The sequence below is a fragment of the Sminthopsis crassicaudata genome, chromosome 1 (genome assembly GCF_048593235.1).
Source record: "Sminthopsis crassicaudata isolate SCR6 chromosome 1, ASM4859323v1, whole genome shotgun sequence".
NCBI lineage: Eukaryota > Metazoa > Chordata > Mammalia > Dasyuromorphia > Dasyuridae > Sminthopsis > Sminthopsis crassicaudata.
The window spans coordinates 590,202,596-590,222,909 of NC_133617.1; the positions used below are offsets into that span (position 1 = coordinate 590,202,596).

The 20,314-nt window shown below is 30.7% G+C and overlaps 1 protein-coding gene across 11 annotated transcripts in view; it reads right to left on the reverse strand.

Moving 5' to 3' along the window:
• Positions 1–20,314, reverse strand: part of ERBIN (erbb2 interacting protein) — a 167,034-nt gene that overhangs the window by 44,157 nt on the left and 102,563 nt on the right. For all 11 annotated transcript variants that reach the window (XM_074282385.1, XM_074282389.1, XM_074282387.1 and 8 more), the window contains exons 9-15: positions 17,264–17,327; positions 15,665–15,739; positions 12,759–12,903; positions 10,848–10,920; positions 6,001–6,130; positions 5,409–5,524; positions 4,616–4,685 (exon numbers count right to left, since the gene is read on the reverse strand). In XM_074282385.1, coding sequence (XP_074138486.1) covers positions 4,616–4,685; positions 5,409–5,524; positions 6,001–6,130; positions 10,848–10,920; positions 12,759–12,903; positions 15,665–15,739; positions 17,264–17,327 — 673 coding nt within the window. The remainder of the gene's footprint in view (positions 1–4,615; positions 4,686–5,408; positions 5,525–6,000; positions 6,131–10,847; positions 10,921–12,758; positions 12,904–15,664; positions 15,740–17,263; positions 17,328–20,314) is intronic.

Consider the following 20,314-nt stretch of genomic DNA (forward strand, 5'->3'; position numbering starts at 1 on the left):
ATGTCAAAAATCACTGTCCTTCTTCATTCCCCTTCCTCATTACCCTGATTTTTCTTCCCAAATCCTTGGCTACCATATAGACATTTTACTGGAAATCACCCTGAAATTTGAAACTTGAAAATTCCCAGTAAGTGATTAAAATGTACATCCCTGGGTAATTCCCAATATGGGATTCTTTACTTCTTCTTTAGAGGTACTGAACATTATTAGATAACATTAAGCTGTTCTTCATCTCAATATGGCTTAACAAAATGCCTTTATTCATAAAATCCCATGATTTCTTAAATCCCACCTTTCTTAAGCTTGAACCTATCCTTCCCCTCCATCCCATCAGTGAAAAACCCTTACTTGATAAGAAATTTCTTTTTTTTTTAAATTAATTAATTAAATTAATTTTTACAAAAATTTTTATGCATAGCTAATTTTCCAGCATTGACAATTGCAAAACCTTTTGTTTCAACTTTTCCCCTCCTTCCCCTCACCCCTTCCCCAGATGGCAGGTTGACTAATACATGTTAAATATGTTAAAGTATGGATTAAATACAATATATGTATACATTGACAAATTTCTTAAGAAATTTGAAGGAAACCCTTTTAAGTCTCCTCTCTCCCCCAATCTTTAGAATTTTTCTCTCTTCCTCTAGTGTTTCAGAGGAAGAGCTTCTCCTACTAACTGATCAGACAAATCTCTCTAACCTACACTCTTAATATTGCTTCAGCAATGTCTTCTTTATTTTCAATTTTACCTTAAGAGCGTACACATACACATACATACACCCCTCTACAAAAATGTCCAGGTCTGCCTAATTCTTAAAAATAAAATTTCCATTGATTCCTCTAACTCATCCATCTAGTATCTTCCTTTCTCTTCCCTTTCCAAAATACTAGAACATATTTTTGGCACTGGGTCTTAACTTTTTTACATCTATCCACTCTCCTCAATACCTTGTAATTCTTCTACCACCATTCTATTGAAATGACTTCATAGGGATCCTCAATGACAACTAATGACCAAATTCAAAAGGAGGTATTTTTTTTCCAGTAGTTAACAGAAGTTCATATTTGTAAAAATTTAAAAATATATAAATGATTTTTTAAGATTTTTAAAAATTTTACAATAAAAATGTTTTAAAAGTTATAAAAATTATTAAGATTTACAAAAGGTTTTTCATATAAAAATCCTGTGAAGTAATATATTATTATCCCCATTTGGCAGATGAGGAGAGGAAGGTTTAGAGAAGTTTAATAATCTCCCCAGGGTAACAATTTCTTTAATTTACAAAGATCTCTTCAGATCCAGTGCTCTTTATGCTTCAACATTCTCCCACTAGCATTTAACACACTTCATGATTTCTTCCTCCTAGACATGTCAAAATATCTATCTCTATTCAAGATTTATCTAAATACCAAACCTACATCTTAAGTCACTTAAGCTACCCCAATTTAAATATTAAATCTATATATTAGTAGTATCTGGTATCCATGGCCACTAACTTTGATCTACTCATAATAAAACTAGGGTCCTCAAAGAAATAAGACTTACTTCAGGTCAAAAGTAAACATATTTATCATTAACTCTCTCCTAACTTAGAAAGTTATCAAAAAGAACACATTTTAATTTTCTTTAAAAAACTAGAAAAATAAAATGATGCTATTTTCTTAAAATGTATAATGTGTTTATATTGAGATATGACAACAATGGCACGTTAGCAAATATTCATTCTAAAGCAAAGGTTTTGCTAATAAAATGGCAAGAAAGAGAAGAAACAAAAGCTAGCTTTTACATGTGAAGTAGTCCTGAATGTTTCATTGTGTAGAGACCCCTCAGTTGATAGCTAGTAGGAATATAATCAACATTTTCCTCCTCTCTCAATTCTTACTTTGACACTCCTAGCTACTCCTAAAAAGGCACATCAGTATTAACAATATTTTTGCTTTTCTTCTTCAATGGCTCAACCAAGCCTTAAGAATTGTGACTACGACTATTCTTCAAGGTGAAGAAAATAAGACAGAAAAGTTAAAAAAAAAAACTCCAATTTTCTTAAAATTAAGGAAAGGGCAATAGCTAAGATAACAAATGAGCAACAACATATAAGAAAATGTTTCATTATTTTCTCTGAGTTTAATTCAAAGAGTCTTTAATAGATAATTACATGGATGTCACAATAAAATAACATTTTAAAAATGATAACTATGCAGAGAATATTTTCAATATTTTTCAAAGTATACATATTCAAGCATATTGAGTGTGGAGAACACAGAGTAACTGAACTTTTCATGAGTATGAATGCACTATTTATTATGTGATATTGAGTCTTCCAATATATTCTTTTATACTATTAATAAAAATACGTATTTCTTCTTATCCTAAAGTTTCAACTGTAGGTAAATTATTTCAAAAAGATTTTCAAAATTGAATGAATTAAAACAAGTTACAAAATGCTACAGAATATGCATGAAATATGGACTATAGGACCTATGATTTTATAGGTCCACCTTCTACTGCCATCTTAAATATGTCATAGTACATGGATAACTGAGCTACTTTGGTTCACTGAGTGGCTAACCTTTTTCAGATAAGCATTTCAAATAGCTAGTTTGGGTGATGAACATCAAATTCACTGTTAGGCTGGTTATCTTATGCTTCCACTCTGGCCTTCAAGAGCTGTGGGGCATATCTATAACAAATTATACTAGTAATTTAATTTATACACAGCTATAAATTTTTTTTTTAAAGCACATTATCTTATTAAGGAATCTGAGCAAAACTTTCTAACAGGATATTTGTAATACACATTTACAATTTAGAATTATTAATTTAGAAATTATAGATGTAAAACACGAATAATGGAGACAGCTAGATAGCACAATTGATAAGAGTATCAGGAAGACTCATCTTTGTGAGTGTAAATCCACTTAGCAATCATATGGCTCTGGGAAAGTCATTTAACCCTGTTTGCCTCGATTTCCATAACTAAAATGCGGTGGAAAGGAAATGGCAAACCACTCCAATATCTTTGCCAAGAAAACTCCAAATGGGGGGGGGGTGTCACAAAAAGTAGGATAAAACTGAAAATAACTAAACAATAAGCATGAATAATAATTACAAGATATGTAGTTTCCAATTTTATGATTGGGAAAGTTTATATTCTAGAAATTATACAATATCAAATTAATGTTAGTAAAATTAAAGAAATGCATCAACATTTATGACAGAAATATTCTTCATGTATTTTAGCTTTTTTGTATCTCCCATGTTACAAGTAAACTCAGAATAAAAGTAGGACTTATAAGAATTACATGAAAAAATTAATTCTTGTAATCCACCCTAAGAATATAAATGTTACTCTTGTCATTAATTTAGGTAATTGAAATGAATCATCTTATTAAGATAAAGGGAACTATAAAAGTCAAGTAACATTCTAAAGAAATGAATAGTAAGAAAAAATTTAATTATACAAATTAAAATCTAGTTAGAATAGCATATGTAATTTTAGCTAAAGAAAAGTGAAACTGAATTCTCATGGCAAAATTGGCTACCATAATAGTATACTGGATCCCAAGATTCTTCATTTTTGTCTCAAAAATAACATTGATTCTAAAGATTATTAATATGTTTCTCAGTATGAAGATCTCTGCCACTTATTATTTCTATGATCTTGATAGGTCAGTTTCACCATTTTGATCCTTATCTGCAAAATGAGGATCTTGTTCTGGATGATATGTAAGGTTTCTCTTCTTGCTCTAAATCTCAAGATATGATGGCCCTAAATCTGCCAACATGAGAAAGACTTTGCCTGCTTAATATACAAGTTATATATGAAAAGTTTAAAAAATGAAAAAAGTAAAAATAATACTACATTATTCAAATGTAGTAAAGTGAATGATATGATATTGGCCTGCACTTCCCTCCTGCAATATGACTTATATTAAATCTGAGTGTAGCCTACAATAATGTTCTAAAGAGAAAAAAAAAATCATTTTAGGGTAATAGCCTCATGTTTATATCAATGTGGATATCAATTACCACAGAATCATAGGGCCAAAATGGTTTTCTTAATATTAGTCTATTATAGATAGTTCAAAAAAGATGCCAAGTTGCTATATGATATTACATATTTGCATGGTGACTTGAGATACTATTTGTAAATCATTTAGTAGAATACCTTGCACACAGGAGACATTTAATGCTTATTCCTCTGTGTTCTCCCTGACCCCCATTATAAGAAGTCAGACTGTTCAACAATATATGCTCAGACTAAAAGAAAATCCTCACCATAATTTTCTTGTAGACAGGAAGAAAAATTTTCTTAAAAGTTCTGTACCTACCCAATGGCAAAATAATTTAAACCATATATTCTCAATTTCTTGAGGAGTAGAGAGATTATAATGATAAGCACAGTAAAGGCCTACACTAAGTCTAATAATTCTCTCACAATTTATATGTCAGATAACTTAAAGAAATTACTTAGGTTAGTTTCGTATGATGAGCCTTTCACAAAAGCATGAACCCCTTTAATTTACTCTAAGGCAGAACTACTCTTAAAATACCTTCTTTACAAAATAATTAGGATAATAACATACCAGTGAAGTAGCAAAACTTCAGTTTTCCTACCTGGTTATCTGAGAGCCACATAGCAGTCAGCTGCTGTAGCTTTGTAAAACTAAAGGGCAAATTCTTCATCCTTTCAAAGAAGCAAAAGAAGAAACTGATCACAAATGTGGGAATGTTCTTCAGTATTCTAACACACAACTACACTGTACTTTCAGTATATAAAAACTGAAACTGAACCAGAGTAAAATAGAAAGGTTCAATAAAATATCCTAACATCCTAATATGTCAACACTTAAACGTTCCTTAAAATATTCTTATCTAGTGTAAGTGAGATTAATTCAAAGTTCTACTTCTTACATAGGAAATCTAGATGAAGCTGGGTAGAAAGAAAATATAATAATTATTAGGAATATGAGATAGAGATTGCCTATCATTCCATCTGATAATTAGTTATTTCTATACTGCTATTTTGCACATAAGAAATGCCAAATCTCATCCATGGTCAGAAGTATCTTGCTTTCAAAGCAATACTGTGTAATGGCAGAACAACAATGTGCAATGTTCTGCCACAACATGTCACAAAAGCAACTATATGGACAATAAAATTTCCACAATATCTTTCAGAAAAAGAGTGGCAAGTAAAACTGCTTGTAATATGGTAAATAATCATTATCAGATAAAACAGGATAGTTCTTTTATATGAAAATCAAATCTTATCAAGCAAAATAAAAATACTATTCAGGCAGAATTAAATTTCATTTCATTCTAACTAAGGTTAAAATTTTTTAAAAATTAATATTTATTTCTATTCATATTCATATTTCTATACCATAAAGCATACAGAATTACAAACCTATTGTCACTCAAATTGATGACTTTTAATTTTTGCATATCACCCATTTCTTCTGGAAGAGTCTCAAGTTTATTAGAATGGAGAAAAAGCACAGTAACATGCTTCCAGCTGCCAATCTGAAATAGCAAAACAATGAGTGCTCTAATGATAAAAAATGTAGAACATTTGAAAAGATTTATATTTTATATTCAATAATATTTTAACTAATGAAAATCTAAAGATTTTTAAAGAGAACTACATATTTTCATTAAATTTTCCTTTTTAATTTTCATTTCATTTATGAAGAAAAACATTTTTATCTTTCTACTAAAAAACTCAAGGTCTAATTAGTTTAGGAGATAACCTAGTAAAGGTTATTAATATATATATATATATATATATATATATATATATATATATATATATAAATCATTCACATTCCAGTATTTTGGAACAAACAGCAAAAGAAGTAATTTCTCTATACAAGTAGTGAAATAAAAATTAAAAGCTAACCAAAATAGTGTTTTTGTGGTTAAATGTTAAATACAAGATATTAGGAAAAGTCAAATAAGCTCTAAAATACTCAAATCTAATTTATGAAATATTATAGTACCTCTTGTGGTAGCTGCTGTAAATAATTGTGATCTGCAGCAAAAGTTCTTATATTAGAAAGTTGCCCAATAGATGAGGGCAAAGCTTCTATTTCATTGAAACTACAATCCAATTCTTCTATTGACACGAGTCTACAATAAAAAAAATTTAAAGTTTAAATTTTTCAAGCATGCATAATCCAAAATCTTCTATGTTTAAGCATATGGCTAATTTTAAATTTTATTCTTAACTAAACATGTGACAATCTTGTATTTTCAAAGTGTAGGCCATCCAATATTGACAAATTATAACAAAGCCTCATCGACTTTACTACATGTGTCCACTTATCTTGATACTTCAATGACTCTGCAATTTCATTGGTCCATTACAAATTCAGCCCCTCCATTCGATGTCGTGTACAATTTCTTTTCCAGATTTTACCTCATTCATTGGAGACTTCTTGTCTCCATAGCATGTATTACTTTTGTGGTCTAGTTTCTTCAATGCTTTTCAAGCAAATCTGTTTTATTTAAATACATGCTCCTGGTGCTTTCATATCACAATCATTTCAAAACATAAATAACAATGTGAAATCTCTTTGAGACAAAGAAAAACAATAAATCAAAAGACAGATACAATATATACAATATTGTCTTCTAGTAGTCTACCTTTGTGCTGAGAATGAATATTATATTAATTCTTCTCCAGGACTTTGTTGGTTTTTTTAATTACTCAGAGTTCAACTTCTTTTAAATAATGTTATAGTTACATTGTTTATTGTATATATTTTCTTTTTTCTTCTGTGCATTTTGTTCTGTATAATTCTGAATGTCATTTCTTTTAAGTACAATATTCTGTTATTCATTTACCGGTTTTTCTTCCTTGCTATTCCCACAATGAAGGGCACTCACTTTATTTGTAATTCTTTGCTATCAGAATGCTGCAATGAATTTTATATGTATATAATACACACACACACACACACACACACACACACACACACAATCTAAACACTCCTTTTCCATATTTGACTTACTTGTGGCAGTAGGATTGTGAAGTCAAAAGATAAAGGGAATTTAGTAGCTCTAAATCTACTAATGAATCTAATCTACTATGAATCTAATTCACATGTAGCCTGAATCAGATTAAAATGTAATTAGGAAATGTTCACAAAATATGTAAAAATACAATACACAAATAATACTAATTTCTGCTTTTCTGAATCACCATGTGGCCACACTCTGAATTTGAAACTACTGCTTTAGACCATAGAGGTTTTTGTGTTGGAAAAAAGGGCCAAATGACTGCTCTGGCTCATCTTTGGTTAGTCTAGGGCTAAGAATCAAATCAAAGCTGTTCCAGTTTTCCCCAAAGAAGGTAGTCTCACAAGGTAAGAGATAAGAAGAAATCATTATTTTGCTCCTATTCTATTCTACTTCTAACCAAAATGTACTTTTTTCCTCCTGTGTCTTCCTCGTTCGGTTTTTAACATGACTACAATACCTGGTTGTCCATTAGTAACTTTAGGATGGGATCATATTCCACCAATTATTCTATTCTCAAATCACACACACACACACACACACACACACACACACACACACACACACACACACACACAACAGTGATAGCATGGCTTAGAGCAGTGGTCCTCAAACTTTTTAAATAGGGGGCCAGTTCACTGTCTCTCAGACTATTGGAGGGCCGGATAATAGTAAATACAAAAACTCACACTCTGTCTCTGCCTCTCAGCCTATTTGCCATAACCCGGCGGGCCGGAGTTTGAGAACCCCTGGCTTAGAGTATACAAATTCACACCCAGTGTATCTGTTAATTAGCAACCCCATATAAGATTCTTCAGAAACTTGTCCAAGAGTTGTGTCCAAAAGAACAGAAAAGGAATGCTTATGGAGAAACCCATGGAAAGGAACTGCTTTGGAGGAAAATGGCTAGGAGAATAAGGTTCAGTGTCAGTGTAACATCTTTCTCTTTTAACACTCTCCTCACTCTTTAGAGTATTTATGCACACACATACACAAAAAGTTGTGTTATTTATTTTGTGACTAATTATGTTTGTGCGGTATGTAATTTTGTAGAAAACAAATTTTTTTCAAAAAATTTTCCCCAATGAATAAAATGAAAAACAATACCAGAAATAAAGTACTTAATACATAGATAACATATTACTACAAAATAAAATTCCCACAGTGGCCCTTATGCAAAAAAATGTCACTTTCTGCATTTTAGATTTGTCACCTCTTTGACAGAGGTGATGTCATCTTTCTCCTGTTGAATTCATGATTTATTAACACCGATCAGTGTTCTCAAGTCTAATTTCCTTTTCTTTGTAATGCTGTTCTCATTGTATAAAGTGATCTACTTCTGTTCACTTAGCTCTGATCAATTAAGGATCATCAGTTTCTTTTTAAACTTCATGTTATCATTTCTTATGATACAAAAATATTTTATTTGATATGAAACTTATTTTGTCCATTCCCAATAGAGGGGCACCATCTTAGTCTTCAAGTTTTGGCTACAATGAAAATAGTTGCTATGGATAGTTTTATACATGTAAGCTCTTTTTCTCTTTCTTTGATTTCTTTATAGTTTAGATTAAGTAATGATAAAATCTGTATATTTCAAATGGCTTTCAAAATTGCTAGACCAGACTTGTTCCCCTTCAATGCTTCATCATTTTTGTCTTTTGTTTTCTTTGCTAGACTGATGGGTTTGAGGCAGAATATCAAAATTCCTAAACTTGTATTTTTCCAATTACTAGTTGGAGAATTTTTGCATATGGATGTTGATAGCTTGGATTTCTTCCTTTGAAAACTGCCTATCATAACCTTTTATTATTTTACCTATTGAGGAATGGCTATTAGATTTATGAATCTGAATCAGTTCCTCATACATCTTGAATAGTTGACCTAAGGATATGAAAAATAGCTGTGAATTTTTCCCCCTCAATTACCTCTTTTCCCTCTAATTTTAACTACATTAAATTGTTTTGTGGAAAAACAAAGTTTCCATTTTATTTTATGTGATCCCTTCTGTTATTTGTTTGGTCATGATCCACAGCTGTGAAATTCGCTAATGTTACAATTTTAAATAAGTTAATGGGAAAAATCAGCAAAGTTGGTAAGTATGATGACCACTTCAACTGAGGAATACAAAAATGAAACCCTCTTTATCTTTGTAGAATTTATATTTCACTTTTGCATTTTTATACCTAAATAAAGAGATTTTCAGTATCAAATTTATTAGAATCTCATGTAATTTTTTTTTACATGTGTACAGTCTTGTTTCTTGAGGAAAGCCTTCAAATGTTGCCTTTTGCTGTAGTGAATTAAATGCCTTTTTAAAAAGTTAGGATTTATATAGCATTTCAAATTTTGCAAAGCGCTTTATATAGATTATACCACTTCATATTGGTATTATTATCCCTGTTTTACAGATGAGGAAACTGAGATTTAAAGAAGTGACTGCCCACTCACACTTGTAGTTAAGTGTCTGAGACAAGATTCAGACAGTTCTTTCTGATTTCAAAGTCAAATGCTCTATTCATTACACTAAACTGTCTCAAAAATTAACCAAAAAATTTTCTTATTTTTAATCTCAGAAATTCTTTAGATTTTAAAATAAGAAAATCCATTACTAGCAAATATAAATAACATTTTAAGAATATATTTTCAAAACACATTATTATAGACATTTTAAAAAATAATGAGAAGATTGGCATTGCTTTACATATTCATGCAAACCTCTGCATTTGATCTGTTGTAATAATAATGTGCTGTTGTTTTGGTTGAAAAGGTGGCCTGATCCAGATACAGAATTGGAAAAGAAGTGAATGTTATTGACCAATACTGAGAAATACTATAAAGTTTGGTTTTATAACTTGAACTCTCTTGAAGGACTCATGGGATACTCTCAGCAATACATCGACTGTGCATAGACCAGGGCAACAATTAATAGACACAGTAAGATCACATATTCTTCTAATGAGTTTACGATGTCCAGAATGACATGGTTTGCTGTAGAAAATCATCTACCAAATCCTGCCTGTTCCCTTCAAATATTCATAATATAGGTCTATACAATTCTCAAATACATGAGATGAGAAAAACAAGAATATGGATTGGCAATTGCTGATGTCAAGTTTTTCCTCCAAGTGTCAGCACAATCTGTCAATTTTCCATTCTTTTGAAATCCTCTATTTTAAAATGCCTTTAAAACCAATCTCTAATAGCCTTTAAATTTGTGTCTCATTCAACATGGACAGTTACTATTCTTGATCACATCTTTTGAAAAACTTAATCCAATAGTTAAGAATATTGGAAAGAAAGTTTAAAAGTGTTAAAAACTAAAACAAACAAACAAAAAAATGTCAGCTATTTTCTAAATGTAAGAGCATGGCAAACAAAGGCAATGCAAAATGTAGGTGAGATGAAAGTGTTAAGAATACAAACATGAAAACTTCTCATGAAATGCTGAAAAGTAATTAGAAATAAAATAAGCCTAAAAACTGCTAGAAAACAGCTAAACCATCTCATCCTGAGTTCATTTGTAAATGAAAACATAAGAAAAATAAATAGACATGAAATGGAAAAGACCCAATAGCTGTTTTATACCATTCTATTTTCATGTGAGAATTAAAATCAATATGTTTATGTACTATATATGAAGAAATGTTTATGGCATTCAAGAAGATGAAGCATAACTATCAGTTAATCAATCATTTAAAAAATATATAAAATCTCCTTTCATGATCTTTGATAAAAACAAATAAATGCTGATTTTTAAATACTTAGGGCCTGCTGGATTGAATGAAAAATTCTTTCTAACCTTGGTATTTCATGAAAAACTTACCCTCCTATTGAGTCTGGTAAATACATTAACTGGTTTTCATCTATTTTAAGTGTTGTTAATTTCTTTAATGATCCTGTTGAAAAAAGACAGAGAATACTATAAAATAAAGTTAAATGTGCTTTCTTTGCATAAAAAGCACCTTCTAAAAATTATATTGGAATTCTCTAACTTGGTCAAAACAGGCAGCAAGAATTAAAAATATTTTTCTACTAGCAGTAGGTAAATCTACTTAAGCAGTAAGTAAGGTCTAACATTCAACACTAAAATAAAAAAAAAAATATCCATGGTACATCTTTATAAAAAGGGCAATTCAGAGACAACATGTGTGAAAGAAGTTATTAACATTTTGCTTGCCAATAAGTGATAAAAATTAGGCAGTAAACTGGAAATAAAGTTTTCTATCTGTGAATGAATGAATTGCAATTCATGGAGAGAATGGAAAAGGTCAAATGTTGTAAAAAGTAAATAATGATCTCTCTAAAGAAAGTTAAAACTGATGCTCTCAAACGCTCACTCTGAACTCCATGTATATCAAGAATAAAAAAAATTTTAATGGATTTTCAGTGAGAATATAAAAGTTCATTAGATTGGATTAGAAGAAAATTCTCAATACAATTATATTTTAGGCTTATAGGAAAGAGGAAACAATTCAAATTATGTAACTGAAATGAGAAATTCCTAAATTCTTTTTGCTTTTGTAAAAAAAAAAAAAAAAAAAAAAAAAAAAAAAAAGAAAGAAAAAGAAACTGATAATGCTTTAGATTTTGACCAGTTCACTGGCACAATGTTGTCCAAGATTAAAATTAATTCAAATATACTATAAGAACAAGATAAATTTTCTACTGTTGGATTTGTACAAGTTGCTAGATTGGGTTATGTTCTCTTACCAAATCCTTTGATAAATTAAGCTTTTCTAAATGAGATATGAGTAAAAGGGAAGACTTTACACCAAAGCCCTCAGAAATACTATTTAGAGGGATAAACTGTATTTTATAGAATTCAGGCAAAGGAAAATTTACTTATATTAGATGTTTTGCTTTGATTAGAGTAAAACATTTTATTTCAAAAATGGAGACAATTGCCAGCACTGAAAGAGGTATTAGAATCAAGGAGCACAATATAATTTGGTATACTATGTTTTTAACTTTTGGGAATATATATAATGTTAGCACAAATTGAAATTTGTATTTGTATAATTCAAAATGAGATAACAAAAAAGATTAAAGAGAATAAAATCAGATTACCTTTTGTATTTAGATTTTTATATGGATATAGATATACTTTATACTCTAAGAATCAACAAGACTTTTAAATAATTAAACGGTACTCTTTTAAGATCATTTTGAAGAAATAATAATGTGCCAAATTTCATCACCAGAGTTTACTATTGTCCATTTCTATTCTGGGGAGGAAGAAACAGGTCTCTAAAGAAAGATGCAAAGCATTAAGTATTAAAAAGCTCAACAGAAATAATGCGTGTAAAATGCTTTGCAAAATTTAAAGTGCTATATGAATACTGTAACTAATTAATATTAATACCACACCTTTTTCTTAGATTATGATTTTTTTCCCCTTGCCTTGCCTTGTAAACTATCGTGGGAATGGGATTTGTTTGGGTCACTATGCTGTTTTTCAGTCATTTTCATGGTAACTACACAAAGATGGTGAGGAAACATGGCCTAAATGACTTTCCCACCCAATTCCTGAAAGAATGATACTATCACAGAAAGTAAAACTACCATGGAAAGTAAAGAAAACCAGTGATGGCAGTGTCAACAAAGGAGTTAAATGATGAATGTAAAGTAAAAATGTCTCACACAAAAATTACAGTAAAATTTTCCTGCTGTGAAATTAAATGTGTGCTTTTATTTTAGTAAAAGATGAATGTATTAATTAGTAGGCAATACAAACCAATAGACTCTGGAAGTTGTTGAAGTGAATTGCTAGACAGTAGCAAGTCTTCAAGGCTTTCACATCCTGAAATTCCTTCTTCAACCATTTCAATGTTGTTTTTTGAAACATCCAGGTAAGTTAACTGCTTCAAACTACCAATCAACTATGAGTGAAAAAGAATTAATTGACTTGAAATAACTTGATACACAAACACACACACACACACACATATAGCTACAACAAACACAAAAAGATGAAAAAATTTAAAACTTTAACTTAAAACTAAAACTAAGTTCAAAAGAGAATTTTAAATAATTTTAAAACACACAGCCATCAAAGGACTATTAACATTTTTAAATAGCTAAAATAATATACAAATGACAAAAAGAAAACTCTACATCAAATTGTGAATATATTATATTCAGCTTGTATTTAAATATAAACATACATATCCTCTTATTTGTCTCCTTTTCATTTTCCTTTCTCTTGTGTATTTCTTAATGTTTCATTAATGGCATTTTTTCCCCCCTGCATCACTATCCCACAATCTTCTCCCACAATTTTCCCCCTTCCTTCCTGCTACTCCTTCCTTGCAAAAAAAAAAAAAAAAAAAAAAAAAAAAGTACTATTATTAATATTCCAAATAACAGTAAGGAAGACTCAGAATTTTCAATCAAAACATAATACTGGCAAATGTTTGTCCAGAAATTAGAATAAGGACATATGTACTGTCAATCCATTTGTGGGTAAAGAATGTACACTTTTTAACCTTCTGCAAATATTAGGCTTGGGCTCTCCCCAGATACTTTTCATACTTGGGAGTTGCATAAATAAATATTTTACGTATGTATGTATGTATGTATATGTGTGTGTGTAGATGTGTGTATATGTGGCTTTTTTTGGCTCTTGTGAATGAGACACAGCCCAATGAGGAACCAGTTCAAGGCAAAGGTCCTTAGGCCTAGGTTTGAGTCAGTCATCTTAAGTGCATCCTTTTAGCATTCAGGAGAACAGTGAGACTTAGAGGCTACCAATACTGATAGTACCCATCTTATTCCCTGGAAAATGGATATGGTGAAAGGGCATATGGCATGGCCACTGTATTCTGTGTCTAGATTAGCTTAAATATTTGGAAACCAGAAATACTATTTGAAAGCTACCATTAATCACAACCTAAGAAAAATTAAGCATGTTATTAATAACACAACAAAACAGTATGGTTTATGTGGAAAGAAGGGAATGGGAGTATAGAAATCTGAATTCTAGTTCTGATTTGGCATAATCATGGTCATTTAAATTTTTTTAGTTTCAATTAACTCACTTGTAAAACAAAAAATTGTACAAGATGTTGCCAGAGATTTCTTTCAGCATTAAGATACTATAATTATTAACATTTGTAGAGGTCACAGATAGTGGGAGAACTCTGGGTGAGATATAAGACCCTTCAGCCCAGAGGGAACCTGCTAACAATGTCTGGTTTGACTCCCTATCTCCCCTATGGGCTCTCGGCCTTCCTGAGAAATCAGGGGGCGGTGACAACCTGTGTTGTGATTGAAGCAGAGTGATACCAGGTGGCAAACTACATATAATAGCAAGTTGTTCATGTGGTCCCAAATGTGCAGTATATACTTAGCGCATGAGCAGTATTTTGATTATATAAAGATGAGGGTATATTAGGGGGAAAGACCTTGGAATATTTCCACCATACTCAGGAGTCTCACCTAATCACTTCTCATTAACATGGTATATTTTAATTACCCTAGCGTGGGGGCTCTAGAAAGCACAGTATGTTTTGTCACCTCCAACTTGGGGGCAATAGAAAGCAGGACACTATAAATAAAGTAACTGACAGTTAACTAATGATTGCCAATTATGTGAAGGAAAAATTCCCAGAATACTAGAACTATTTTCTAAAAAGAATGTATAGTAATGTATGGAAAAGAACCACATAGTTAAGAAAGTCTGAAAGAACTGTGATGTGTACACATCAGGGAAATCATGAATCACTTAAAATATAATGAAAATAACCACATACGAGTAAAGGGATAATAGTTATAAAATGAGAAAGATAAAATAAAATAAAAATCTAGCTGAACAGTTTAGGACAAGTATAAAAGAGTTAACTTTAATTTTATTTTATAACTTGTCATTTTATGTCTTTAAAATTTTTTCATTCATTTTTTTAAAATTTTGAGGTACAAATTGTCTCTCTCCCTGCTACTCAACCCCCCATCCATTGAGAAGACAAGCAATATACAATTACATGTTAACACAGAAGACTTATTTCCAAAACCAAAAGAACCTCTAATCTTTCCTACCTCCCTCCCCAAGCTAAAAAGTAATAAATGAATAAAAGTTTTAATATTTTTGTTTTAATCTTCACTCAAAGTTCATCAGTTTTCTCTCTGGATGGGCAGATTTTTCATGATGGGTCATCTAGAATTGTCTTGGATCTTTGTCTTCATCAAAGTCTTCGCAGTGATTATCATTACAATATTGTTGCTATTATGTACAATGTTTTTCTGGCTCTGTTCACTTCACTTTGCATCAGTTCATATAAGTCTTTTCAGGTTTATCTGAAATCATCCTGACCATCATTTCTTAAAGTATTTTATCATACTCATATATGATAACTCCAACTGATAGGCACTCTCTATTTGAACAAGTTTTAGTTTCAAATAATTTATTAAAGACAAATACAGGGTAATGTACCTGGAAAAGTATGCTAATGTCCAATGACAAAAAGGGGGTGAAGTGATCAACATTTAACAATGAAGTGAGCTACAATAGGAAAATCACTGTGCTAGGTTCCATAAATGGAAGTATATGTCCTAATATGGGTATATTTTTCTTTTGACACATAGCCCATATACCTGGTAAAAATAATTAGTATAAAAAGGACATTTATAACTTCAGATACATACCCCTGGAATAAAAGTCAGTCTATTACCATCCATCCAAAATTCTTTTAATCCATTAAGTTGTTCAAGTACTTCAGGCTGTTTGGAAATAAAAGATAAATAACAATATGAATAAATAAATATGAGAAATATTTGGAAAACTTTGTTTAGAACATTTCAGGAGCAATGTGGCATAGTGAATAGAGAATAAACACTGAAGTCAGTAATACTGGCCTTTTATTGATAGAAATAGATGGTAGGACATTCTTAGAGGGAACAATATACATCAACAGGTACAGGGTGCAAGCATATATCTTATTTAAGTAATATTAAGTAGACCTGTTTGGCTCACAAGGGGAAGTGGTTGATAAGACTAGAATAGTAATTTGGGATCAGATTGCAGACCATGCTGATGACTAAACTAAGGACTAATGGTATAGTGTCTATACCATTAGTTATTCAAGCTTATTTTTTTCAACAAAAAATGTAAAATGCCTAAAATCAGACTGGTGTACCATCTTTAAGCATTTTCTTCTTTTAATTATGGCTACTTTTTTTTAAAATTAATTTTATAATTATAACTTTTTTTTTTTGACAGTACATATGCTTAGGTATTTTTTTTTTTTACAACATTATCCCTTGTACTCCCTTCTGTTCCGAATTTTTCTCCTCCCCTAGATGGCAGGCATTCCCATACATATTAAATATCTTATAGTATATCCTAGGTACAATATATATGTGCAGAACCACATTTTGTTGTTGTTGCTGCTGCAAAGGAAGAATTGTATTCAGAAGGTAAAAATAATCTGGGAAGAAAAACAAAAAAATATGGCTACTTATTCTTGAAGATTTCTTTTTCTAAATAACATTAAGCTGATTTTCATAGTTCCTGGTGTCCAATTTTCTCTACCATTCTCTGTCCAAATAGTGAAACTGCTCTCATGAGTAACTCAAACAGAAGAACTGTTTTCCTTATTAATCCATTCCTTATCTATGTTCTCAAATTTCCAAAGAATACATACATTTTTATTACTGAATAAAATTAAAAGGAGAAAGAAGGGGCAGCTAATTGGCGCAGTGGATAAAACACCAGCTTCAGACACTTTAACACTTACTAGCTGTGTGATTCTGGACAAGTCACTCGACCCCAATTCAGTGGGAGGGTGAGAGGGAGAAAAGAGAAAGAAGATGAAGCAGGAATAGTTTTAGCTTATGCTTTCCCAAATATGCTGAATTAGACATAAATTCAAATGTTTTAACTTTCACAATCTTTTCCCAAATCTTCTTCCTTCTTTTAATTTCTAAATGAAAAAGTTCAGTTCCTAGTCATCCTTTAAATGGAACTTCCTTTTAAATTTTCATTTCTAGTCCTAGATCCTAGTTCATAGTTCATTCCCCTTACAAGTTAATTTTTTCTTTGGTCCTTTGATAAGCCCATGAATAATTTATCCAAATTTGTAAGTCCTATTAAGGAGGAACAACAACAACCACAAAAACCAATGTAAATATTTTAAGGACATCTTGAAAACTTTACAATTCATATAGCCAAGCAGATGTTTATAGGATAATTTTAATACCTTATTTGTTATAAGTATATTTTTGACACTATTTAACTTAACTTACCACTTCTGTGAATTCATTACTTCCCAAATCCAATCTCTCCAGCTGAGTTAGTCTATTCATGGTTCTGTGTGAAGAGATTAAAAATGAATTATTATAAAAATGATCATATTCAAATGTTCAACATTCTATTGGATTATTAGTCAGCAGTATTCTGCAATGAATATAGATCATTTCAGAGCTAGAGAACCTGCATTTAAAACTTACTTCTAACGTTTAATGGGAAAATCACTTTACTTGTCAATCCACAGGCAGATCACCAAGATAAAAGAAATGGGGACCTTAATATTTTCTTTATATGAAGATAAATTGGTTCAAAGTCTTTCAAAAATTAAGTTAAAATTCACCTGGTACTATTATCTCTGATTTTAATCTTAATTTTCTCTCAAATGAAATCAAGTAGCAATGAAAAACTAGCCAGGGTCCTTATACTTAAAAAAAACTAAAATGAAATTTTCAGAGAGCAGATATTTTAATTCCACAGTCCCATTATTATATGTTTGGAAGTTTGAGGTAAATATAAGCTCTTTTAAAAGTTGTTAATAAATTATTAATTTTTACATATATACATTCCTCTGATAATCCAAAATGTCAAGAAAAAGAAGTGATTGCCTCCCTAAATATTAGAGGCAGTATGGTACAATGCATAGAATGTGTTGACAAAGGATTTAAAACTGAATTCTGTTCTTTCACTTATTGAATTTTTATAAGCCTAAGTAAAATATTTCATCTCCCTAGTTTTAGTTACTTCATATGCAAAAAAATGAGAAACTAGGTTCCCTCAACGCTCTAAATTCACAATTCTCTGAAATTCTAAAGCAATATCTAATAATGTTTTATATCATTCAAAAGAAAACTTTCAAGAATCATGTTTAGCTGACAATAAGGTCTAACTAATTTAAAACTACAATAAGCACACCTTTCTTGACCAACAAAAAAATACTTAAAAGGTTTTATGCCATAAAGTAATGCAAAAGCTGAACTTTAACCTCGCCTTATTCTGAAGGCATCTATTTCATCTAAACTTGCTGAAATATGTTGCCTATTAATGATAATGAAATATTATTTTATGTGAGAACTTTGCTATGTAACATACTAACTAAAAACCACCTGCCAATGGAAAGGACTATTTAAAAAGGTTTTTTCCCCCTCTACTTTCTAAGATATATACAACTGATAACCTTACAGAAAATGTTAATACTTGGCAGTAATATCACACTAACACTAATAACATAAAAATATCAGTGAGTTAAGTCTCATTGATAAGTTGCCATGTAGACAAAATTTATATACTGCAATAACTAAAAGACTAACCAAAAATTATTTTAGCATTTTTGAGGGGGAAAGTATAAGAAAATATATTCTAACGAAGTATACTATAATCCTGTAGCTATAAATGAACCTTCTTTTTTCCTAAGCTTTTACTTTTATTCACATCATTTTACTTTATCTTTGTTTTCCAACTTATATTTTCTCATCATTCTTCTACTGATTTCTTTTTTCAGTTTTCTTTCTATAGGAGTTGACAAGATGACTAAAACTATGTTGATATTAGAAACTGAAATGAAAAAGTCAGAAATACCAACTTGATTGAGGAAAATTTGTAAACAAACATTTAAAGACATCTATGATGTGGCTTAGCTAAGTATTGAGGATATAATGACATGAAAAAATTTTTGTGTTCTCCTGGAACTTACATTCTCATGGGAAAGACAATATATACATATGTGGATATACAAGACATAATAAAGGAGATAAAAGGTAGAAAAGAAAGCCATTAGCAAAAGACATTGGGAAGATAATTTATTATCTTAATCTTAAAGGATATTATGGTCAGAACTTATGATTTTTTTTGTAAGCCCTTGTTAAATTATCTTGTAAAATGTAGTGATATGGCTTCCAACTAAACATTTCCTTTCTTCAAAGTTATCAGTTACCCCTGAACTACCAAATATAAAGGCTTTTTCTTAATTTTCATTCTTTCTGGTCTTCCTGCATTTTACACTCTCCAGGGTTCAATTATCTGGAAGCAGTTCTCAGAACTATACAGCAAACTCTTATCTTTCTTTTGAATTCTAGGAATTCAAAATTCATCTGAAACTATGTCTCATAAGTAAAATCAACATGTCAAATACATAACTTAACTTCCCTCAAACTCACCCAATTTCCTCTATTTTTTTTTTTTTTTTGCAGGCACTAGCTTACGTTCAATCACTGAAGTTTGTAATGTTAGTTTCATTCTGAACTCCTCATCCACACTCACTCCACACATCCAATCAGCTGTCAAATTTTGTCTTCACAATATCTCTCATGCATTACTTTTCACCTACTTTTACAAATAACTTAGATTATTGCAATAATCTTCCAATAATTCTACTCACCTTTTCTCTATCCAGTCTAGCCTATCCTCCACTCAGTTACCAAAATGACTTTCCAATGGCACAGTTATGAAGCCTATCTGCTGACTCTAGTGACTCTACTACTCTAGTGACAACTAGGGTAATGCAGCATATAAGAGTGCTAGACCTGGAGGAAAATCTGATCTCAGATTCTTAACTAGTTCTAACATGGTAAAGTCAATGAACCCTTATCTTCCTCAGTTTCCTCAACTATAAATGGTAATAATAACAGCCCCTATCCTTATTGGGTTGTTGTGAGAATCAATAATATTGGTAAAAGTTGATCACAACATCTGACAAATGGTAGCCTCTTAATTTATTATCAAATCAATCTTGATATAAATAAATCAATAAAATACTTATTGTCCATCTAGGCAAAAGATGAAAAAACAGCAAGTCTGATAAAAATCTAAGATGAGAGAACAGATAATTGCAATAATCAGAACAATAAAAAGTTCTTATATGAAACTTACAATTTACTGCTCTGTAATATAATTATACTACAGTGGACGTTACCTCTGGACTACAAAGTAAACTCCTTTAAAGTAAGAGCTTTATGTCTTTAAATCCATGCAAAATAAGCACTAAAAATATCTGAAGAATGGATGAAAATTAATGGCTATCTGGGTTTAAAAAAAAAAAAGTAGGTAATGAG